Genomic DNA, 24,017 nt, shown 5'->3' on the forward strand with positions numbered 1-24,017 from the left:
AATATAAAAATAGTGACCTCTTTTGGTAGGACATTATGGATGCAGAGATTCTTGTTTGTTATCACTGTACTCGTTTTTTCACAAACATATTTTAGGCTTTTATTTTATTGTCAACATTCCCAGTTTCCTGTTGTATTCTGCCTGTTTGTGGTAGCTTCATGCAGTGGTTGTGGACAGGTGGGCGGTGGACCCGCTTGGAACGCAGTGCACCACCGCCATCTGACAACCGTCTACTGCCGCCCTGTGGGGAAAAATTGTAAATACAGGCGTCGGCAGTCTGTTTCGTTCCCTTCTGTGATTTTTTGTAATTCTAAATGTATTTCTGAATACACATTCTCGATTGTAATGATTTGAACTTACCACTGCCCATATTTGATTTTAACGTCATGAACAACTATATAATTTGAATGGTGAGGTTAATGATGTGAGTGACGTATTTCAACTTCCGCTAGCATTAGCGGCCGGTGTTTGTTGACAGCAACGCCGCTTAGCATTACACCACTGCGGTAGTTTCGTTGTGTTGACGGGGGGCAATGGCATCATCTAACTCATACAAACTCAGGTGCTCCATCCCGGGCCATGAAATGGACGTTAGAGGACTAACAGCTGCTGTTTTTCCAGAGGGAGCTTTCGTGTCTGTCTCAAGAGATCGAACCGGAAGAGTCTGGGTACCAAACTCAAGGTAGCTAGCATTAGCCTGCTACTGGTTCACTGATTGTGTTGTGTTACGATTTATGCTAGTTTATAAGAAACCCTGTGCTCACGAAAAGTGTTCTGATTAAGAAAAGTAGCGAACCAAATAACAAACCTCACTGAAGTTATTTACTGTTTATAAAATCGTGTTAACATTGGTAGCTAAGTTAGCTAGTAAGCACATTGCTAACGTGTACTTAAATTAGCTTTGTCATTCATTCAGCTGTAACTCAGTTTACACAGCGCAGATGTTGAGTAACTGCTAAAGTTCACCAGATGTACAGTGGTTTATGTATTTTGTCTGGCATATAGTTACTGAGCCTTCTTACAATTATCAACCAGACAACAGTGTTGCACTTTTCCGACACAAGTAACTCTGCTCACTTAAGATGTCTTTGCTCTCTGTCCCCTCGACAGCCCAGACAAAGGCTTCACAGAGATGCACTGTATGTCTGGCCACTCTAATTTTGTATCCTGTGTGTGCATCATTGCACCCAGTGAAACATATCCCCGAGGACTTATTGCCACAGGTGGGAATGATAATAACATTTGTGTTTTCACACTGGACCAACCACAGCCGCTATTGACTCTCAAGGGTCATAAAAATACAGGTAAGCTGTGGTCTACAATACACTCTGAGGACATAAACACACCTATAAGCATCTTAATTGCTCTTAACATCACATCATGCATGTAAACAGTTTGAACAGTTTTCTAACTTTTAATCCTCGCAGTTTGTAGTCTGTCATCTGGCAAGTTTGGGACACTTTTGAGCGGCTCCTGGGACACTACAGCCAAAGTCTGGCTGAATGAGAAATGCATGATGACTTTGCAGGTATGTTGATATATCTGTGATGGTAAATCTTACCCTGATCTTCCGCTAGTAGAGTTTTTCCATAAGACGCAGTTAATTGGGCTTTCTTTGGCACAGACTGTAGTTGACATTTGTACTTTCACGATAATTGATGCCTTTTTCATCTATGCAACTGTAATAAGCAAATACATGATTAGGGAGTGTGACAGAGCATATTGGCTGCTTTTTAATTTCGCTACAGGGCCACTCTGCGGCAGTGTGGGCAGTGGTTATACTACCTGAACAAGGCCTCATGCTGTCCGGATCAGCAGATAAGACCATAAAGCTTTGGAAAGCTGGCCGATGTGAGACAACATTTACAGGTGAGTGTTTTCATTTGGTTAACATGAGTAAATATCATTTTTTGTCTTTGGTTTCTGGTTAGATCTGTGTGTGTTCAAAATTGTGACTGACTTTTGATAGGTAAAATTGCTTAGAGTTTTTCAGGTTAACTTTTTAAGTAAGTAATCGTGTCAACTTTGCCTCTGTTTGCATATCTGGTTATTGTAAGCACTGCACCCTCAAACATTTTAATTGATTTAAGCCAACAAACCTTGTGGAGTATGATAGGAAACAACAGTTATGTCAGAGCAAAAAAAATTAAAATGATAAATCACATCATTCTTTGGTAATAACTGGACATTATGTTAGCAAATCAGGTTAACTAGGTCAATTAGGTTCATCAGGTTAACACAGTCTTTTTTTCTCTTCCACTTTAGGTCATGAGGACTGTGTGAGGGGACTAGCAGTGATCAGCAACACTGAGTTCTTCTCCTGCAGCAATGACACCAGTATCAGAAGGTGGCTGGTGTCAGGCGAATGTGTGCAGGTCTACTACAGCCACACCAACTACATCTACAGCTTAGCTGTCTTCCCAAATTGCGAAGGTGTGTTCATTTTATATTAATAGTTAAAGGCTTATGAAAGATCCAAATGACAGACTTGTAATATGTGTGTAACCAACCACTGGTGCTTGATTATTTATTGAACCAGCATCCATCTGTTTTCCTGCTACTCCTAGCTCACCCTGACCACAGACTGATGTTTTTTTCATTAGATTTTGTAAGCACAGGAGAGGACAGGACTTTGAGGATATGGAGGAAGGGAGAGTGTGCTCAGACCATCCGCCTGCCTGCCCAGTCTGTCTGGTGCTGCTGTATTCTACCTAATGGAGATATAGCCGTTGGAGCCAGGTAACAAAAATGCATTTGGCATGCTTAGCCCATAATCATTTAGCTGATCATGTCCATTTTCCATTTGTCACAGCATAAATATTTAAACACCTTTTTCTATTACGACTGATATCAAATAGTTTTATGTTACAGCACATAACATGGTGTAGATTCTCAGGGGAACATTGGTATTGGAAGTAGTTTTATGGCTAACTTTGGATGCTGACCGTCTGCCCACAGTGATGGCATTATCCGTGTTTTTACGGAAGCTGAGGACCGCATGGCCAGTGCAGAGGACCTACAGGCCTTTGAGGATGAGCTGTCCAAAACCACCATTGACCCAAAGACAGGCGACCTTGGAGACATCAAAATGGAGGATCTTCCTGGAAGGGAACACCTTAACGAGCCTGGTAAGAAAATAGACATATAAAGATATGTGAAAATTTGCTGTGTCTGCTGTTACTGGTTCACACCCCTTTCTGTTTTATGATAAAGAGAAAGTAGCGTTTCTCCATCACGATGGTTTTGTTTGATTACTTCCTCCAGGAAATCGTGACGGACAGACACGGCTGATTAAAGATGGACAGAAGGTGGAGGCATATCAGTGGAGTGTCAGTGATGGCCGCTGGGTAAAGATCGGAGATGTGGTCGGAGGCTCAAATCAACAGACTTCAAAGAGTGTGATGTACGAAGGAAAGGTAAGGCCACAAGCTTAGTGATGAGGGAAGGAACACTGCACAAGAGCAGTCATAAATGACTCCCGATCTCCCCTCAGGAATACGACTATGTCTTCACCATTGACGTGAATGAGGGCGGGCCATCCATGAAGCTGCCTTACAACGTGTCAGAGGACCCCTGGCTGACAGCGCACAACTTCCTGCAGAAGAATGACCTCAGCCCCATGTTCCTCGACCAGGTTGCCAATTTTATCATAGAGAACACCAAAGGTCATGTGGTGGGACCAGCCCAGCCAGCTGGTGGTGATCCATTCACTGGTGAGGCAAAGACATAGTTACCTGGGCTTGTTTTTCTACTTGTGTCTTGTGCTTTCTATACTGCACATTCTTTATATTTTCCTTTCAGTATTTAAAGGTTATTGGACTAAATTATTCACAAGATTTTTTTGCCTCTTTATCTGACAGGAGGAGCTCGGTATATCCCTGGGTCTTCTGATGATAGGCCAGGCTTTGGAGCTGATCCGTTCACAGGTAATATCTTTACAAAAAGGTTTTCCACAATCTTTACATCAGCAGAGAGGTTATATTCACAGCTGTGTTTTTTATTACACAGGCTCTGGTCGCTACATCCCGGGGTCTGGCCCGAACACAAGTGCTCCTGTAGGCGTGGCGGATCCCTTCACAGGTGGGTTACACACTGAAGGAACCAATGAATTTTGCACAACGAAAGACACCACGAACAGGTGACCCAACAGAAAAGACCAATGTCAGTTGCGTGTCTCCTATCTGAGGCACAAGGCAGTTGTGATATGTTTTCAGTTCTTTAATGGTGAGTGTTCGACTCATTGGATCACATTCCTCTCTACCTGGCAGGTGGAGGTGCCTACTCTTCAGCAGCCCTCAGACAGACGGCAACCAACATCTACTTCCCCAAGACTGATGGTGTAACTTTTGAGCAAGCCAACTCCACACAAATCATTGGTAAGCCATTTATAGGCTGATGATGCACAACTGAAATCTACATAGAGCCATGCTGATTGAGTTGTAATGTAGAGTATCACCAAATCCATTTGTTGACCAAATTGTTATGTATTTTTATTTTACCAGCCAAGACAATAGAAACGTTTTCATTTGAAATCATGACGCATTCAAAAACACTTCACACTTATGAAGCATGTCCATGTAGATTCTTCTCAGTCAAAATGAAGCATCTAAATTTCCACTGGACATATAGATTTAAAGATGTGTTGTGCCACCTGACATAAGAACTATATCAGGACAGAATGACAGAACATCTTTAATAACTTTATTAATCAGTTTGGAGATCGTGGAGCCCTGCAAACCTTTTTCCCAGTTTTTACCATCAGTGATGGGTTCCTACATTAATATATTTTTTCTGCCAAAGTTGGAGCAGTGTAAGCTATGTCACATTGAAGATTTTTGTTTCTTTGTGCTCTAGTCGCTGGTTTGCACCAGTCAGGATTCATAGTATTTGGCCATCATATCTGATCCCACAACACCACATTCCTGATGAAGCAGATTAACTTTTTGAAAATGGATTTTAACTTTCCGAGGCTTTAAAAGTTGTGTTGATGAGGATATTGTAACTAAACACCTTTGACTTGGTTCATTAAAGTTTCCTACCTGTGTCAGGGTAAGTGATTTGTTCTTTTCTCACCAGCCAAGCTGAAGGAGCTTAATGAAGGTGCCCCTCAGGAGCACAAGCTTTCTGGGGAAATTCTGGAAAGCCTTGAAGGGCTGCTGGTGTCTGTCTGTGGGCCAAACTCCTCTGAACATCCTCCAAACATCCAACAGATCAACCTACTCTGGAAGGCCTCCCACTGGCCTGAAGGTACAGCAACAGCTTTCTACCCCAATTTATGATTTATTCTTTTTCTGTTCATAGTTCATTGCTTTTAAGTTTCCTACAAAGTTATGAACAATGTTCTCTAGTAAATTACTGTTCACTAACCATAGTACCCTTTGCTTTCCCTGGATTGTAGACATAGTGTTTCCTGTCCTGGACATTATGAGGCTGGCAGTGCGCCACCCGCAGGTTAACGAGAGCCTCTGTGGAGAGGCAGAGGGAGTCCAGCTGTGCAACCACCTGTTGAGCCTGATGAGGCCTGAGGGGCGTCCTGCCAATCAGATGTTGGCACTGCGGACTCTGTGTAACTGCTTTAGTGGCAGGCATGGCCGAGCCCTCCTCATGGCCCAGCGTGAAACGGTGCTGTCGCGTGCTGCTGACCTGGCCACCGTCTGCAATAAGAACATCCACATTGCCCTGGCCACTCTGGTGCTTAACTACGCTGGCTGCCTACACAGCCAACCCGATCTTGAGGCCAAGGCCCAGTGTCTCTCTGTGGCCAGTAGAGCTCTGGAGACGGTACAAGACAAGGAGGCTGTGTTTAGGCTGCTGGTGGCCTTGGGAACCACTGTGGCCTCAGACCAAACAGCCCAGGACCTGGCTCGCTCTTTGGGGGTCAACTCTCAGATTTCCAAGTATTCATCAGTGTCTGATCCATCTAAGGTGGGCGAGTGTTGCCAGCTGGTTTTAAAAGAACTACAATGATGCAAATGAATAGAAAAAAAGGGCACTTCTTTCATACTATTACTCTGTTCTGCTTAATCAGTTGTGGTGGAGACCTAAATAATTGTATGCTCTGCAATAAAAAAGGACAAATGAAATCTGCATAGTCTGTGTTTTTATTAATGCAACTCCATTCCAAAGTCCCTTTATGAATTTGTCAGGTATATGTAGGGTTAATGCTGTAACAATGATGCATAAATGTGAATGAAATGTTAAAAGCACATTATGTAGGGATAAATCTATGTCAAACCATTAACAAGTTTTATTATATAGCCAACTTTGTACCTACACAAGGTTGGCTGTCATGAGTCCTTGCATAAGAATTATACTAACAAGTAATATTTAGCATACAAGGCATATCACATATAAAACAACACCAAATATTAGAGGTAATTACCCGAAGTTCATAGCGTTATGACATTAGACATGGGGTTACAGTCATTGCTGTTACATTACCTTAGCGGAAGTACTTGTTAATAACATCCGGGTAACTTTGGAAAAAATTGGCGGTTTGTTTTTCGAGCTGTAGTGTTTCCTTGTTCCCGATAAGAATTATCTTTGAAATTTATTTTAACAAATGTTACCTCAGTCGTTACTACAAATGGGCAGAGCCTTATAACACTAGTAACTGCTCCATGGCAGTATTTAATTTGACATTGGGTTGTTAAGTGTATGCTGACAAATTCAAAGTTCGAAAGCTAAGTTGGCTAACGCTACCAGTAAACTTTTTGGCTAGCAGCAAAGCTAGCTGGCTAGCTGTTTAATATTAGCCAGGCTGGCTTTTTGAATCAGCACCGGACACTCGCATAGCTTCTACCTATCTCGGAATAATGGCGAACCCGGTATTTTTGCAGAAAAATAATGGAAAATATCTGTGGTTTTCTCTTCTCGGACTCGGATTTCGAACAGACACAGCAATGTCGTCTATCGCCGGCAAAACCAACATTAACGTTAAACACATCAACCTGGGACCGTGAGTCTGTTTTCATTGTTAACGTTAACAGATTTAGACCAACAGATATTAGCCACTTTATCAAGGCTTGTGCTGTTACTGTTAATGTACTATTACTTTCACTTTAAATGACATTAAAGTAATCATTCACTATATCTTCTGCCATGATTCTAAATGTTATGTAATTGCCAACAGGAGTATGTTTGATAGACCAAACAAAGATGCTTTCTACATAGTAACCCATTTCCTGTTGGAGAAACTCAATCCCACACGATATCATGAAGCATACAGGTAAATTTAGACTTAAGCATTTATTGCCACCTCTATAGAAACGTGTGTAAAATTCACTGTCATAAAAATGAAGCCTTTGTTTTTGTTTAGGCATTGCTGGCCTGTTTTAAACCATAAAGCAGATGCCGAGTTCCGCAAAGTTACCTGCGCTTGGCTGCGAGAAATAATGGTAAGAATTTGAGACTGTTTCACTATTCTTTTCAAAGTGCATTTCCCAGATTATGTACTTCAGTTATCTTTTTAAAAATGGGTAATTGTGTCCAACTCCTCTTAATTTGCTGATTCATTCCTTTTGGCTTTCCTTTCATCCTTATCAGCTCCTCAGTCTCCCATTCTCCGCACATGCTTACCATAAAGATTTGTATTTATACAACATAAAAGTGACAAATCTGCATCCAAGTAAATAGCAATGTCCTTCGTTTGAATCTGGTGGGATCCTTTAGTTGCACATCACCCCTTTCTCTCCACACATTTCCAGTCTGCTATACTAAATAACTTATTGACAGTCATGTTTTTAACTGTGTGTAGGATGAATCTGCAAATGCGGGATCCAAAGTGGTTGCTTCCTTGTTCCTCTCCCCTGGAGGCCCCAAGTTTATCAGCTTGATGCTTAATTTGGCCAATCATGTCATGCTGCAAGAAATGAAGACATTCACCACAGGTCAGTCTAGATAAGAAATCTCTTGTTTCTTTGCTACCAGCAGAAAAGTATTCACAATCTGGTCGCAATACTAAAGTGTAGAATGGCTCCGCAAAGGCCAGACTTTCTTTCATCCCATTTAATTGAATTTGTCATGGAGTTGGGATGCAAAAGATGAGAAATGAATCCTGAATATTATCGTTGTCAGATGACAGCTGGGTGCCTGAGGCTGCAGCGATGCCCGCTTCTTCTGTGGACATGGCAGTGAAAAGACTCAACCTGATCAGTAAAAGGTTTTTGAAAACTGCAGTGGATCAAGATCGTTTTCTCCAGGAGTACCAGAGACAAGCCCAGTAAGTTCAGGGCAGTCCAGTTGGACAGAGCTGGTTGTTGTTTATTATAATAGTTTGCTCCAATAAATTAAGGTAGTTACTTTAAAGGTAACACTTCAATGAGTGCAGATGTTTTTGTCATCCCTTTTTATGCTCTGTTGAGACTACTGAACATGTTGAAAATATGAACACTGTTGAATATTGCTTATTCAATAGTTTCCAGACTTAGTTAACTGTATGGCCTGTTACTTTTAGTATGTGGGCATTGTATTTCTATTATTTCTATTGCTTGTTATTCTATTCATGTGTGGTTTTGTTGCATGTCTTTTACCTTATTATTTACCTTATAATTATTTTCTACTATTGTAATTAACTTTCCCCAAAGATATTTCACTTTAACCGTAAGTTGTATTAAATACACTACTCTTGATGTTGCATGTGATTGGCTATTTGTTTCAAGCCCCATCTGTTTGTATTGACTAAGTGGTAAACCCAAGGTTAACAAGGCTAATTGGTGACTGCTGGAAGGTGTTTGCAATCAGTGTAATTAAAACCATGTGCCCAAACACCAACATTATGTTCTTGAGGTTTGCATTTTAAGCATGTATTTGCTGTGGAGGAGTTTGTTTTATGGTACTTTGCTTTGCACATGGAAGTTAGATTCCACTACTGTTGGTCATTTCTTGTTTAAGATGTTTTCTGTTGTTTTTCCTCTCTTGAAGGCTTCTAGTGAAGTCTGTGAAGGATATTGGAGAAGAGGGTACCAAGTATGACGAGCTTCTCAAGTATGTATGATTTGTTTTTCTCTGTCCTTCTGACATATGTTCCTTGGCAGTTTAAACAAAACGGATTATCTACTTTTAGGCGTCATAACAGTGATTCTGCACAGGAGGCAGCTCTTCCAGCTGAGAAGACCAAAAAGGTATCAAATTTATTTGCAAAAAAAACACTTACTATAAAACACAAGACATAATTTGTACTCTCTGTGTGTTAGTCATACATTGTAAGAGCACTGACCACAAGCTTCCTGCTGTTCCAAATTGCTTCATATTATTGCCAGAGGTATGATGGGGAATTCAATTTTAAAATCAAGATGAGTTTTAGAAAGATGTTGTTCTGAGCTGATATATCTGTTGAAAGAATTACAAAAGTACTTTGTTGTCCAAAGGTGCGCTCCTTGTGGTCAGCCATCGATGAAATGCTGTCGACAACCAAAGACGAGCAAAATTCAGTGGAAAGGGTTTTGAAAGGGGATGTAGACCAATACATCCTAGATGGGACCGATCGAGTCCTCAAAATTCCCCAGAGTCTACTGGAGAGAATTGAGCAGCTCCCACATCAGGTGAGAGTGAAGATAATGGTTTAATTCATTCTGTTCACTCGTGTCTGTTAACTTCTATATACAACATATTAGATTCTTTATTTGATTTTTCAGTCTATAGTTATGTTTGGATGCACAATATTTTTATCTAACCATCAAATGCTGTCATATCTTCACCTATGTCTAATTTGTCACTGTTTGTGCTGTCACATTGTATTAATAGGGAAGAGAAGAGAAATTCTATCTATTCTATTGTGACGGAAATTCTATCAATGCGTGACATAATCCTATGTATACACAAGAAATAAAAAGATAAGGTATAAGTAGTGTGGCAACGGGGATACACAACAGCCATTTTCAGGCTAAGCATAGATACACTGCAGTGTGAATCCATAAATCACATTGAGTCTCACAGTAGGCTGTTTTTGTGTATGAATGCCTTCCAGTTGAGCTCAGGGAATGTGTATGAAGTCGGCCAGCTAAACCTCCTGTGTGTGTTGGAGCTGGCAAACCACACGCTGCAGATCATCAGGGAGGAGCGTTGTCGGCTGTCTCATACCCCAAAGCCCCAGCTCAGTCCTCGGGACCTGCAGGTGAAATGTCAGCAGATGGCCCGTGTGCTGCAGGACCTCCAACTCATCAGGTATACATTAACCCACACTCATTTGATAGAGAATACTTTTTTTTTTAAGGTTAGAGCTATTTGTGGTTTGGAAACTTTGTTGGTAAATGGAACATTGGTTATCATGGGGAAGAATTACCTCAAGAATGTCTGCTGATTTAAAGTTTATCTTGAGTATCAGTGTATTCCCCTACTTTTTTCCCTCCTCAGACAGAAGATTTCCAAGGAAGAAATTCCTAAGGTCAGAAGTACCATCGGAGAGTTGGAGGCTGAGTGGGACAGGCAGTGGATAGATACCCTCAAAGTCACACCCCTAGTCTCTTTTCTGAATGAAGATCCTGTGAGTGGTCCTTGGAACTGCTTCAATCCTTGGAACTAGTTGCTTTAGGCAAAGTACATAGTACAAATGTGAGGCTGCTGAATTAGCATGCTTTATATAGGGACAGATGCTGTGTCTGTTGGTGGAGGTCATAAGCCTCACGACATTACCAAAATGTTTTCACTGTGTAGTTGCAAAGATTGATTTTTTTTTTTTTTTTTTCTCCTCCTTTTTTTAAATATATATATATATATATATATATATATATATATATAAATAAAAAATCTTTTTAGGCTCTTGGCTTCCTCTCACCAATGGCTCCACTGTCATTTGAGCCGGCGGTCGGAGCCAACTACAGAAGTAGTGTCTTCTCCCAGTATCCTGCTAAACTTCTTGGTAAGCAGAATCACATTTTGCAGTCTGTACATCAAGTTGGGTTGTAACTTATTTGTTAATTGTACTCAAATAATTGTATACAATTTTTCAGAGGAGAAGCTGAAAGAGAGTGAATCACACAAAGGCGTCAACCCAAGTAATTCTAACCTGAAAAGGTAACGTAATCTATCATTGGACAGCTAGTAAGGGAAATGTGAGTGTAATGAAGACATTTTCGTAGTGTATTTGAAGTGTTGTTTGGTGTATGCCTTGTGTTGGGAGGCAGATACCTGGACAGTCCTGAGCAGTGCTCTGTCCATCACTAGTCCTCCCTATAGCATCCATGCTCTCTGATGACCGCGGCGAATTGAGGGAAATCGCCATGGACAGATACGGAGCAGACACTATTTATTTCTGCATAACTTTAATTATGCAAAAGTTATGTAGAAACATAAAATGAGTTTGAATACAGATTTTAGAGCAGAGGGGAAAGAAAATACCAACCTCATTGACTGATTATGAAATGCTGACATCTACAGAAGACACATACAATAGATTTGTTTGTCATTTAATAAATTGTGAACTGTAAAGGACAATAGGTAAAGCACAAAATATGTACATGTATTTACTTGCATAAAACTAATTCAGCTTTTGTGTCTTTGAAGCAGCTCTTGCCCTGCAGCAGCTGAGAGGACTCAAAGTCCTGCTGTCACCACTGAGGCATCATCGCGAGCGAATACTTCTCTCGACTGGCTTTTTGACACACCTCCTTCCCCTCCTCTGAGGGCTACACCTGTGCCGCCACCTGGGGCTAGTCTTATTTTTTAGCTAACCTCTGTTTTGAGTTAAACTCCTGTTTATTGGATTCACCTTCTAAACCTGTGTGCACCAGATCTTCAGATAACAAATCTGTGCTTGTTTTTAGGCCAGTGTGAAGAAGATAAGTGTTCAGCCGAAGGTGGCTCCCATGAGGACCAAGACTCAGATACTAGACATGGAGTGTGATAACCTTGCTGATCAGGTATAGCAATTACTCTCATTCATGGAAACATCAAAGGCTGTGATACAGGAGCTAGCATTTTTTAATTGGTATCTCTGTTTCTAAGTCTGGAATAAGGGTAGGGAATGACCATGAGATGCATAAACTAGTGCCAGGATTCTAGAGACTCAATCCAGACTAAAATGTGTGCGTGGTGTGTGTTAGTTTGCAGATGCTGTAACTACAGAAGGTATGGTCAAAGGTGTGGACCTGGAGGGTCTTCTCAGCACTCTTCATGGAGATCCCTTCTCTACTCGAAAGCAACTGCCACGTACCCCTGAAAGCCTCAGTAAGTCATGAGCTGTTGTATTTACCTCATGTCCATACATTTGGTAAAAATTCTGTACAAACACATCAAATAGGAAAAAAGCATGAAGGCTGTTTATTAAGAATTTTATGATTGTGGGGTGTGTTCCTCTTTGTTTACACATGACATCACTTCTTGTAGTGAGTAAAATGACTCTTTTTTTGTTTCCTCAACAAGTTATGGATGTGAAAAGCTCATGGCGGAGAGCAATGGAGGAGGACAAAGCAGAGAAAATCAGACGGTCAGCAAAGTTTAATGACAGCATAAAGGGGCGACTCGCTTCCCCTGAGAATCCTCACGATGTGTTGCTGAGCTCTGATGTTCCCTCCCAGAGTGTCTCCTGCAGTATCACTTCTCCTGTCACAAACCACAGCAGCCCCCCTGTCTGCCAGCAGAGGGTCTTACTGAAGTCCTCTCTGTTGTGGGACACCTTCAACACTGAAGCCCTTGACAGCCCAAGTGGCACAGACAGCAGTGCCGTCCAGTTCAGTCTTGACCAAGAAACCCTCCCTGAAATGCCAAGCTGTGACAGTCTGCTGAGCCTTGACGATGAGGCAGTGGATATAAAGAGTGAGGAGGAGGATGAGCTCCTCATCCCCTCCCTGAAGACTGAAGTAAAACATTCGCCACTAACTATGGCTTTTCATCGGGGTCTAATCCAGAAGGCGTGTGATGACGGTTCCTTTATCAAAAGCAGAAAGAGGACACCAGAGTGCCTTGGGTCAGGTCACATGGTTTCTGGTTTGGACAGAGACTGGCTCATGGAGCCTGCAAAGTCAGTGGAAGCCTCAGACAAGGTCTTCTCACTGGACCTAGACACACTAGAGACACCCTCACCCCCAAACAAGCAGGAGTACAGCCTCCCAACACTGATCACATTCTCCCCGATAGATGACATGAAGTGTTAATTGCATTCATATCAAAATCACTTTACAGCCTTTGTCTTAAACTGTCTGCCTTGGTTTTAATAGATGTGTAATGTTACAAATATTTGTTCAAACAACTGTACATAGCTGTGAAATAACTTAACTGTAATATACTAATTTAGTTTTCTGTGCATGAGCTTATTGGTTTTAACTTAAAATAGTGATATGAACTGCTTGAATAAAATTGTTTAAAAAAAAAAAAAAAAAAAAAATTTCCACTAACTTGACAGTGTGGGACAGCATCATGGATCTCTGACTGAGCAGTTTCAAAACAGTTTATTGCTTATTCATTTGCAAGATCTGCTTGTCTGTTAACATAATGGATAGCAGCAGTGTTTTTGAGTGAAATTAAAACATTTACATTGCACTATTGGCACGTATTTGTATGATGCAGGATGCTAAAATGTTTTTTTCTAAGTATGTGACCACAGGAGGAACCGAGCTAAGTCAGGTTGATGAAAGTAGCGGAATTTCCTGAATGTTGGGAGGCAAAAGTATGTGTGCGAGAGGGAGAGTCATACATAGTTTAATATACATGTCACTTTGTTTTATCAAAGTGATAATCAAATGGTTAACTATAATGATTAAAATAAAATGGCTATAAGAAGCTTACAGATCATCCAAACATTTGTTTGTTCTCCTTGTGCATATTTTGGTTTAATTTCCATTTGAAATCAATTTTCTCTTTTCCACCAATTGTACCTGAATTTGTGAATCTGCTTTTCCTGATTGTTGTCATCCACAAACCTACATACATTTGAATTGCTAAAGCTAAAGGATTACCGCAATGATATAGATAATAATGGTATGATTGGAAACTGAAACATATATATTGTTGGTGGATCAAAGGATGAAGTTCTCAGTTGACAATACTATTAATACTGATGTACCTGCTGCAGGGATTAATCACAGAAAACAGCATAATGTTCAGCAAGTGTTAATGACCTGTATTTGAGTGTTAATGGACACATAGAAGCTCAACACCTAAGGATGAAACCATGATCTTTTTTTCCCCCATTGTCCTGTACAAGGTGATTTTTCTCTATAATCTTCAATCATTCCAAGGTGACTCTCAGCTACGGAGATAAAAGCTTTTTTCTCAACCCTGTCTGAGTCCTGCTTCAAACCAGAGCAAAACCAAATCACCTGAGCACTTTGACTGTTTAACATACAGAAATCAGGTTCCTAATAATAACTGGCCTTTTCAGCAGTGATGTGCCTAAAGATTTCTCTTGTACTCTGTGGCCACTTGTGATGTCCTCAGTTTACCAGTTTGTTGAAACAGGCAAGTGGTTGTAGAAGGTTGTAGGTTGATTTTTTATTTTTTTTACTTTAACACCAAACCAAACCCAAACAGGTGAACAAGAGGCTATGTGTGTTTATACTGTAAGTTTTTTTTTTTTTTACCAAAGTATTCAAAATACCACTGTAAAAACTTAACACTAATACCTTCATATGAAATGAAAAGCAACACAAATTAAATTACAATATTCACAATATTTATTTCTGCATAATACATGAAAGATTATACAATTCTGAAAGGTTTACATTAATTACATGGTACAACTGTGTTTACATCCATGTGCTATATAAAATGTGACAAAGTCTTTCTTGACTGTCTTGACTTCTGTACACAGGGAGGCAGATGATGAGTTTCCTGCGTGTCTGCGTGTGTGCGTGTCTGCGTGTGTGTGTGCGTGCGTGCGTGCGTGCGTGCGTGCGTGTGTGTGTGTGTGTGAAGAGCATCCCAAACCCACCAGCACAGAAGAAGCAGAAAGTGAAAATTTCCTCTGTGCGGGAAGGCAAGATGCTCCTCAGCCTCTGGATCGGTGGCTGGAGGGTTGGTTCTTGACTCACTGGCTCTGCAGATACTGTTTGTTGACTGGCAGTGAGTATGGTGCTGACAATGGTTCAGTGAACCCCTTTGGTGCTGCAAGAAATATCATCAACATATTACTGTTAACTTTAGCTCATCACCACTTTATGTGACTGTTGTTACCTGTCTAGTCTCACTGAGGGGATTACTTACTGAGCCCACTGAGACAAGGGCCACCACTCTTCACCAGCTGGTCCTGTGGTCATCCATCCTTCTGTCTGGTCTGGAAGTCGGGTCTCGGTCTTGGGGGAAGTGCTCCAGCCTCCACTGCTCCACCTGTAACAACTAAAAGAAACATCATCTTTGATGGTCAGTGCACTACAATAATTGCAAATGGTGGATTCAAGAGTACAAAAAATAGACCACAGAGAATGAATAACCTATGACATATTCTTACCACAAGTGGTTCTTAAAAAATACAACAAAGTTAGTAAAAAGAATAATCTATGTGATATTAATGTTGTCATTAACTTACCTTTATCTGGTATAGCCAGCTTCACCTCAAGAAGAAAAAAACATTAATTATGAGAAAGTCAATAAATAATCTTTGAATAATTAAATATGTGAAATTAAAACGTGGGAAACTTTTGTTAATGTAGTCATTAGTAAATAACTTCCTCTGTTTCAGACATTTACACTTTACCTATTCTTACTCTTTTCTTAAGAATTCATATTCTCATACTTATACTTAATCTTATACTTATTCTTATACTTACTCTTATTCTTATACTTACCATTATACTTATTTTTATACTTACTCTCATACTTAAATCTTATACTTATTCTTATTCTTGCCAACTTTGCCAGACGCAAGTGACAGCACTTGAAAAAAATGTGACGGATACAAGAAAGTCCTGGTGCAAGATGCTTCACAGGACATTCACAGCCCTGCCAGACGCAAGGGATACCTGGGGCATCATTAGCCCTATCACTTGCAAAGAGTGTCCAGGTTTTAATCCTGCTGCTTCATGTAGCATTCCAGGAGGACATCCCTAATTGGAGTCGCTGTCATCAAGCCACGATGGACAGTCAGCACGACTAAGCCAGGGTCTTCGGGGTGCGGAGGAGCTGAGGCCTGAGGTTGATGGAGCTGACTCCTGAAGGCTTCCATCTACGTCCCATCTGTGCCTCTTGTCACTTACCTGCTCGCTGTGGCTCTCCTCCCTGCTTCTCTTTGTAGAGGAGCTGTGGCCTGATGTTGAGGCAGCAGGGTCTTCAGGTCTTGAGGGTTCGGCAACAGAGCTGCAGGGACCAGCAAGGGGAAGCACCGGGGGCAGTCGCTCGTCAGGAACGTGTGGGTGGGCAACATCAGCAGGAAAGGGAGAAAACTCTTGTCGCCAGCCATGCCAGAACTCTTCTGGGGGGAATTCCTGGATGAGAGGAGAGAGACGTCCGATGTTGACATCGTCGTCTTCTAAGTCTTCCTCCTCCTCAGATAGGGTGTCATAACCAGAATCCTCACTGGTCCAGTGTTCCTCCTCAGACTCCTCCTCCTCGTCACTGCGGTAATCTTCCTCATCATCTCCATCCTCAATAACAATAACCACACTGTCCTCCTCTTCATCTGAAGAGATGACGATTGGGAGATCGTAGTCCACTTCACGGGGGCCATCTTCTGTGGGAGGTTGAATGCCTTCTGAGGGGAAAAAGTTAAAGTAATCTTGATTTCACAGCTTAAGAATGTTTCATATCAGCTCTTTTGGACGGAGTAAGGAAGTCACTCTATAACCATTATGTAAGTAGGACCGCACTACATGTGTTACAAGCTACCCAAAAGCTCCCTCAAATAAGACGCGCAAGTAGACCTATGCTATATGCATTGATCAGCATGCGTCATTACGCACGCTGATCCATGGCTACTAAATCATGCATAACAAACAACAAGGCTTCTCCAAAATAACCACAAAACGTCTGAGATTCTGCGCATACCAAACTATCCGTTTACTACCGAACACTCTCCCAGTTTACGAGAAAATCACGGTGCGCGCGGGAGCCGGTGGTGTCCAGGACGCGGAGCGCGCACATGCAGCGAGGTAAGAAATCACAAGACAAATCAACGTTTTCTCCCTCGCAGATAAACCACTAAATGACAAAGTAAAGCGCATTTCAGTGTGTGAAATACCAACATGTCAAGCACAAGCCCAAGTGAGATGACTAAACACAACAGCTCTGTTCAAGATCCAACAACATTCAGACGCACTTTTCTCCATCACTTGGATTCTTAACGTTGGTCTGTTGGTGCATTCTGAGGAATATTTGCGTCCTGACGTTCTAAAGCTAAAGGTTCCATCGTTTCCAAGGTGCACGAGAAATAGCATATTTTGGCATTTTATGAATTTTGGCCAAGTCGCCATCTTTTTCCCAATTGTTTGGGTGCAAAATTTGGAAAGTTTGATGCCCTCAAACCAAAATAACAGTGTTTTCAAATTAAAACACAGTTGTTAACACACTCCACACATCTCCCGCGATATTTAATACATTCTATCCACAAAACAACCAATTAACACGGAGAAATCGTCGAATAAAAGTCTACTTTCGCCAAATCTATGTTATTTCCAACAGGCCTAATAACATGGTGTCAACTGTCCACCTAAATCTAAAAAGTTTGATTTACTTTTTCGCTGAGGGAGCCTTAGATGATTTTAGGGAGATAAATTATTGACTTTGTAATAAAGATAACATGAATATATTTTTGTCTTACCTGCATGGTGGTCGTCCACCTCATGGGCGACTCCAGCCAGAAGAGGCTCCCCGGTGGGCAGCGGCCTGCTGTCGGTCATGGTCAGGGTGGTGGGTTGTCCTTGGTGGTTCGATGAGTGCGTAAGTCCAAAAGTTGTGTTTAGTTGTCTTCCAGTAGTAGTAGTAGTTGAATTCTCCAAGACTTAGCTTTCCAAAGGTTAGCGTCACAGTTTGTGTTTATTGCAGTAGGTCAACTCAGGTCAGTGTCCAGGTGCAAAGAGAGAGATGAGAATGGTGCTCAGAGCTTTTATAGGCTCGGTCTGGGTCAGGGTTCTGTTTCCATGACATTTACCGAGGTACGTCTGTGCGTCAGATTTTTCTCACGTTTCTTCTATTTTTTTCTTTATTTTCTTGATTTATGATTCTTTATTTGTTTTTTTATGTTAGCTACTATTAAATAATGTGCATTTTAATATATATATTTATTTTACATTAGTTACTATTTAATAATGTGCTTCTTTTTATTTTAGCTACAATATAATAATAATAATGGGTTTTTTTTTACATTCTGAGTTCTAAGTCTGCTAAAAGTCTAGTCTGCTAAGTTTTTCCTGAATTTTAGTCGCCACATGTGAAGTCCCTCTTCCTTCTGCTGTGCAGCCGTCAACAGGCCACACATATCTCCGATCAGCTGTTTGTACTCTGTTTCCCACATGGGAGAACTGGGTAGAAATTTCATGATAGGGGCACAACGTGAAAATAATGTTTCTGTGAAGGCTTCATTAGTTGTTGTCAATAAAAGTAACTCTTTACCATTTTAGTTTAGATATGATTGTATTTTTTTTTTCTTTTGCTCTTTCTTTTTAATTTAAAGTGTCTCACATAAAAGCTGCAGGTGAACATATGTATCATGACGATCGCTCTTTTTCTTCCCTCACACACACCCCGTGCTTATTTTGTTTGTTTATTTAGCTCAGGGCTCCAAGGGTCCATATTAAAATCACAATAACACATTTTCACAAACTGAACACGTCTCAGACGGTTTAACGACTACAGAAGAGGCACTGAATGGACCTATGGCTCCCGTGAAGGTTTTCTCACACCTGTTGCTTTCTTATTTCGGTGTAATTTCTACAAACTTAAGGTGGGGGGCGTTAGACGCTGAGCAAAACCACGGAACAAGAGAAACATTTGAGTCAAGCCAGCAGTCAAACCTCAGAGAAGGCGGGAAGTCAAGGCATTTCACCGTCACAATAAAAAGACAAAACAAAAACACAAGAAAACATTTATGAAAAAACAATTCGTTTTCTATTCAGTACAACCTTCGGTATGCATATGCCATACCCTACCAAAATAAAGGCTTAAACTAAGTCCAGTAACAAAGATATAGAAATATAGGGCACATTGGGCATTAAATTCACGATAAAGACCTGGACCCTTAATGACCTTCCCTACCTATATAAGGTCAGGGCTCTGAACAAGGCCCAAAAAATCCTGGCCAATCCGAGCCTTCCTTTATTCAGGAAGTTCAGACTGCTTCCATCTGGTCGCAGGTACAAAGTGCTAAGATGCAGAACCAATAGATTTAAGAACTCCTTTGTCCCTGCTGCTATTGGTTTCCTAAATAACTAATTGTGATTTTATTTGGCATGCATTACTTTTTACCAGTTGGACCATTGTGTTTATCCAGGAGTTTGTGGTGTCTGTTGCACTGGATTTCTTTTGTATTTGTTGTTTGGAGTATATTTGATGTGCTGTTTTTGTGGACGTGCTGTTTCTGCGGGTGTTTGTGTGAATCGTTGTTTGTAATCAGTTTGGCTACTACTGGCTGCACAACAATTTGCCCCTCTGGGATAATAAAGACATTTCATCCTTCAAAGAGTGAGACATCCAATACAGAAAAGAATTAAGATTAAGACATTACTTTATTGATTACCAGTGGGGAATTTCACATTACAGCAGCACATGAAGAAACCCAAATAAGAAATCAAACAAATTACTTACAAAAGCTGTGTACATATATTGTATATGATAAGTGCATTGTGTAAATAGTAAATATATATATGTTCAGAAATAATGAGTCTAGTAGTGCAACTCCACAGGCCTTACTCAGGTAGAATTGTGGCTCATCTTCATTCATACAGAGGATGTAGGCTAATAAATATGCAGTATATGTATGTATATGTAAATGTAACATACACAAAATAGTATTTAACATGATATGTAATAGTTGTGTTATGAAGTATGGTACTATTATTATTATTATTATTATTATTATTATTATTATTATTATTATAGTAATAGGAAAATGTACGGATAAACACTTCAAACACCCTTCAAGAGTAAATAAATAAATAGCTTTATTCTGAAAAAATGCAAAACTTTTTTGCCATTTACTTTGAAAAGACACACCGGAAAATGGCGGCCTCATGTGGTCAAGCTTCACAGTGCTCCCCGAGGCCAGCCTGTGTCAGTTGCGGTAGCCTCTCCTCTTCTCTGGGCGGTTCCAGTCTGAAAGAGACGTTTAGGGGGAAAGCTCACCAACAAAACTATTCGCTCAGACACAAACATGGCGCCTTCGTCCACCGACAACTTCAGATGAGAGTGTGGCGAAGAAGTGGCCAGCGAAGTTTCAAAGGAGTATTACGGAGTGGCTTTTTTTGTGCGCCGTCCTGGTTTAACCTGTTTCGGTTTGCACAAATTAAATAAATACGGAATATATCAAGCGGCTAAAAACAGCAAGTTGCCTACATGTCAACATTGTCTCTCGCTGCAGTGTAAACAGCTGGTAAGTGCTCATATTTTCGGGTATATGAATAGCTGAGACTAAGCTGAGTTTACTTTAAGAATTAGTAGTTGTAGTTAGTCTATTTTAATGTCACTTTAGCTGTGTATAAGGAAGGACAGCCGCTGAAAAATCCTTTTCCTGGTGTTGCGCTACTGCGGGGCTGCTTACACACTTTTCATCGTGTTATCCAACCGCGGAAAGAGAGACCGAGCCACGTATCACTGCACAGGCTGGTCACAGGAGGACATTTCTTTTGTTATGTCCAGGGCGAGGTGTATTTCCTGCATCAAAGTTGACCGACTTATGGGGTCGGATGCAACAGTTGGGAATATAACACCCCCCCCTCCTCTCCTCCTCCTCCTCCCCTCTCCTCCACGGGCCCTCCGTGACGCCAGATAATCAGACTCTGCTCTCCTGGAGCTAGTCTAACCTTGCAGGTGTCTGTCTGCTCCCAGCCGCACTCACAAACTGAATTTCCTGCCTGAAATAAAAGACATAGTTGGATAAACCTGACTTCAGCAGGGGGATTTTGCAGCTGAATAGACTCGTGATAAGGAACTGTTAACCTGACTTCCTTTTGTGCATGTGGCTTGCTTTCATCCAGGAACGTTCTGTCTGAGTTTGCTATGTCTGCGTTTTCTTTGACCCTAAACCTAGGACACAGTTGTGTAAGATGCTTCTGTTGATTTTGTGGCTCTGTGTGTGTGTGTGGTGGTGGGGGGAGCACGAATGCCACTGAATGCAATGCCAAGGTGCTCACATATCTATGCCTCAGCACTTGACTGTTTGCCAGCCTGCAGGAGTCTATAAGCCTTAAGGGCAGCAGAGTACTCCCTACTTCAGCTTCCTATAACCGTTTTGGTGATTCACGGCATTCATGTGAGGTTCCTGTTATGACAGCCGTGGCACAAGTCCCAGCAGCGCTGAGGATGTCACTTCCTCTGGTATTAGAGGAATATTCTAATTTAGGTGTTTTACCACCTGAGATGGCAGCAGGAATTGTCCGATTGTAATAGAACAATTGAGGCTTGTGGAGGGAGAAAATAGTGGAAATTGCTTTGGTGGAACTGCATCAACACTGAGCCGCTGACACGTGGAAACATAGCAGGAAAATCTCTTCCTTGACCTTGGCTCGGCCTGACAGCCACTGGAAAAGGGGAGTGGAGCAAATGTTGCCTCCTCCTAACGGCTGCAGGCAGAAGCTATAAAGTGGGTCATGGCAGCACTGTGGCTTGTGTACATTGAACTTGCACTTTGTTACTGCTGCTGCTCGGCCAAAGGCTCTGTCAGGTGACCAAGCGAATGAAGCAGATTGGTAAAGGGAGCTGCAACAGGCTGTTGAAGGACTGTGGGGCTGCCTAGACAAAAGTCAAATAGGATTTTGAGCAGTGTGAGAGAAGCCAGTAATCCATTCTGTGGCACAGTGTCTGAAATGTCTGCTCTGATACATTAGTGCAGATCTTTTTAGTAAAGTCAGTCAAGTAAGATCGCAACTGTTTTTATCTCTCACTCCTCAAATGACATTACAACTTCTCACACTCCAGGTTCAACACTAAAGCTGACATTGTCTTTTGCTTTATCCACTTTAACTGGTACTTATTTATTTCAGGACTTCCACTGGGACTGACATTTCAGCTCCTTTCAAAGCTTGAAGTCCCACAGAATCTTCATCTCCTTTCAGCACTTTTACTTGAACTGATTCTTCAATAAGTCTTCCTCCATAAGGAGGTCTGAGGTCACTGTCAGCAACACAATAGCATCCCCAGCGCTGGTAGGCAGTCAGTGTCTGCCTCAAGGACACTTCAGCAACCCTGATCATCTTTGTCAGCATTGCTTTTACTGCTATGTGTTTTTCCACATGGTGCTTCTACTTAAGTAGCCACAAATAACTGCAGGTTAGATGCAGAGACTACTGATAGCACACGTTCCTTTGCTTGCTGAGCCAACACTTACTTCAGACGCTGCAGTGCATTTTGTTTAACCGTCCATTTGCATGTCTGAACATACATTAACTCAGGATAGTTGTCTCTAGCCAAAGAGCAACAACAAGGGTCATGTAATACAGCCAAAATCCCTCTCAGGTGACCTATGTCCTTCCTCTGACTCTTGCACTTTGGTGTGATGTGCCAGTAGTGTTTTAGTCGTCGTCTTTCAGTAGGCCTGGGTCTCAGCTGGTCTAAGCCCAGCTAGTTAGTAAGGGCAATGAGTTTGCCCTCTCTCCCTTCTCCTCAGAGTGGAAAGAATGCTCTCTGTCTGCCGGGCTGTCACGCTCCAGGAGGGAGGCAGTCTTGTGACGTTTCTGCTGGGCCTAGCCTCGCTGCTCTGAGCTGCCTCTCGTAGTCCGTCTCCCCAGGTTGTTTTTAATTGAAGAAAGTCATATTTAACAGCAGCTCACTGTCCTTGCCTGGCCTTCTTGTCATGTTGTAGGAGGCATGACCTACCTGCTGCTGTAGGCTGTACAGGCAGCAGTTGTTTTTGACACGGTTCGGCAAACACGTAAAGTGTGTAAGTGTCTCTTGAACACACACCTTCCTCTTACATCAGGTTGTAGGTTTGTAGTGCACAACAGCAGACCCCCCCCCACACACCCCCCCCCCAAAAAAAAAAAAAAAAAATTCAGTTTTGGTTATTTGGGATTTGGGTTTGTGCCACCTCTGCCATGATTAAAGTCACCGGTTGCTGCTGCTCGCTTTGATGTTATCTTGATAAAACATTAAACAAGGATCCAGTGCAGTTAGATTACTGTTTTTATTAACAAAGATAAAATAGATCAAATACTAGAGGGGAACAGACAGTTTGAGCGAGCCTTCAGTGGATGAAAGTTTTGATAATTATGTAAGAAGTAAAAATATAAAACATTTGCAAGTTACAGCTTCTAAAATGCAGAAAACTGTTTTCATGTTTCAGTTGATGACAAATTGAATACTTTGTGCAACTTGCATAATTTCTAAGCAAGTTTAAAAATGTTTTTTTTTACTTAAGTAAATGGGTATTTGTCATTATTTTCAGTCATTTTTGACTAGAGCTGTTCTGATACTGTCACTAGTTTTGGAAATGCCTCCTGTACCTCTTAAAATACTGGATTGGGTATTCATGAGTACATGAGTCTATACACAAATCTAATGGCACATAGTTGTTTAATAAAAATGGTATCGGAACATCTGTATTTTAGTTATTTTAATTATTTTCATTCAAAATTGATATAGTCATTGATTAAAAATAATTTGCAGCTGTAATGTATTATTCCTCTCTTTCTTAATCTGGACATGTTTTGTTTTACACCCTGCAGATATCAGCAGTGTTTCGGTAAGATGACAGAAATGTTTCGCCCAGTCAGAGCTCAGAAAATTCAAACAGCCGTTGCCCACAGGAACAAAATAAAATAGCCCATTGGAAAACCGACCATCTGTTGATAGTCCGCTCAATCAGTTGTCAGTGGGATTTGGCAGAAAGATACATATTCTGAGAAGTGTGTTGAAGGATATTGCCAGCCCCTAAATTAATTTGGATTTAACATATTGTGTCTGTATTTAAAAAAAGAAAAAAAACAGCTGCCAGGGTTAAA

General features: G+C 41.2%; 4 protein-coding genes and 1 non-coding gene across 8 annotated transcripts in view; 4 read left to right on the top strand and 1 right to left on the bottom strand.

The window, feature by feature from the left end:
• The first annotated feature begins 273 nt into the window (after nt 1-273).
• On the top strand, nt 274-6,083 carry plaa (phospholipase A2-activating protein). The gene is made up of 14 exons (XM_056369516.1): nt 274-682; nt 1,111-1,304; nt 1,428-1,528; nt 1,749-1,869; nt 2,266-2,433; nt 2,604-2,739; nt 2,959-3,128; nt 3,265-3,416; nt 3,494-3,713; nt 3,861-3,926; nt 4,009-4,080; nt 4,269-4,376; nt 5,077-5,247; nt 5,399-6,083. The coding sequence occupies exons 1-14, from the start codon at nt 534-536 to the stop codon at nt 5,965-5,967; spliced, it is 2,397 nt and encodes a 798-aa protein (XP_056225491.1). The 5' UTR covers nt 274-533; the 3' UTR covers nt 5,968-6,083.
• A 389-nt stretch (nt 6,084-6,472) lies between these two features.
• Nucleotides 6,473-14,212, top strand: haus6 (HAUS augmin-like complex, subunit 6). 2 transcript variants are annotated; one of them, XM_056369923.1, is made up of 16 exons: nt 6,473-6,958; nt 7,133-7,228; nt 7,319-7,397; nt 7,757-7,889; nt 8,077-8,221; nt 8,923-8,985; nt 9,065-9,122; nt 9,369-9,542; nt 9,968-10,164; nt 10,354-10,483; nt 10,756-10,858; nt 10,950-11,013; nt 11,503-11,647; nt 11,763-11,858; nt 12,042-12,165; nt 12,361-14,212. In XM_056369923.1, exons 1-16 carry the CDS (start codon nt 6,816-6,818, stop codon nt 13,089-13,091), a joined length of 2,481 nt encoding a protein of 826 aa, XP_056225898.1. In that variant the 5' UTR covers nt 6,473-6,815; the 3' UTR covers nt 13,092-14,212. The 2 variants fall into 2 exon arrangements, with proteins under 2 accessions (XP_056225898.1, XP_056225899.1); XM_056369924.1 differs by having other exon boundaries at nt 11,506-11,647.
• On the top strand, nt 11,114-11,244 carry LOC130165002 (small Cajal body-specific RNA 8). Its single transcript, XR_008826694.1, has one exon. It is a non-coding gene; the product is annotated as a small Cajal body-specific RNA 8 (non-coding RNA).
• Nucleotides 14,213-14,591: 379 nt separating the features above from the next.
• On the bottom strand, nt 14,592-18,094 carry LOC130164927 (proline-, glutamic acid- and leucine-rich protein 1-like). The gene is made up of 5 exons (XM_056369925.1): nt 17,687-18,094; nt 16,128-16,621; nt 15,461-15,485; nt 15,139-15,270; nt 14,592-15,039 (listed from the first exon to the last, which is right to left on the bottom strand). Exons 1-4 carry the CDS (start codon nt 17,763-17,765, stop codon nt 15,188-15,190), a joined length of 681 nt encoding a protein of 226 aa, XP_056225900.1. The 5' UTR covers nt 17,766-18,094; the 3' UTR covers nt 14,592-15,039; nt 15,139-15,187.
• Nucleotides 18,095-20,164: 2,070 nt separating this feature from the next.
• Nucleotides 20,165-24,017, top strand: part of dennd4c (DENN/MADD domain containing 4C) — a 35,052-nt gene continuing 31,199 nt past the window's right edge. For 2 of the 3 annotated variants that reach the window (XM_056368341.1, XM_056368342.1), the window contains exon 1: nt 20,166-20,452. The gene's annotated coding sequence lies outside the window, so the exon portion shown is untranslated. Of the gene's footprint in view, nt 20,453-24,017 lie in introns of all 3 variants that reach the window. The other variant, XM_056368343.1, reaches the window with a different exon arrangement.

Source organism: Seriola aureovittata, chromosome 23 (genome assembly GCF_021018895.1).
Source record: "Seriola aureovittata isolate HTS-2021-v1 ecotype China chromosome 23, ASM2101889v1, whole genome shotgun sequence".
NCBI classification, from domain to species: Eukaryota; Metazoa; Chordata; class Actinopteri; order Carangiformes; family Carangidae; genus Seriola; species Seriola aureovittata.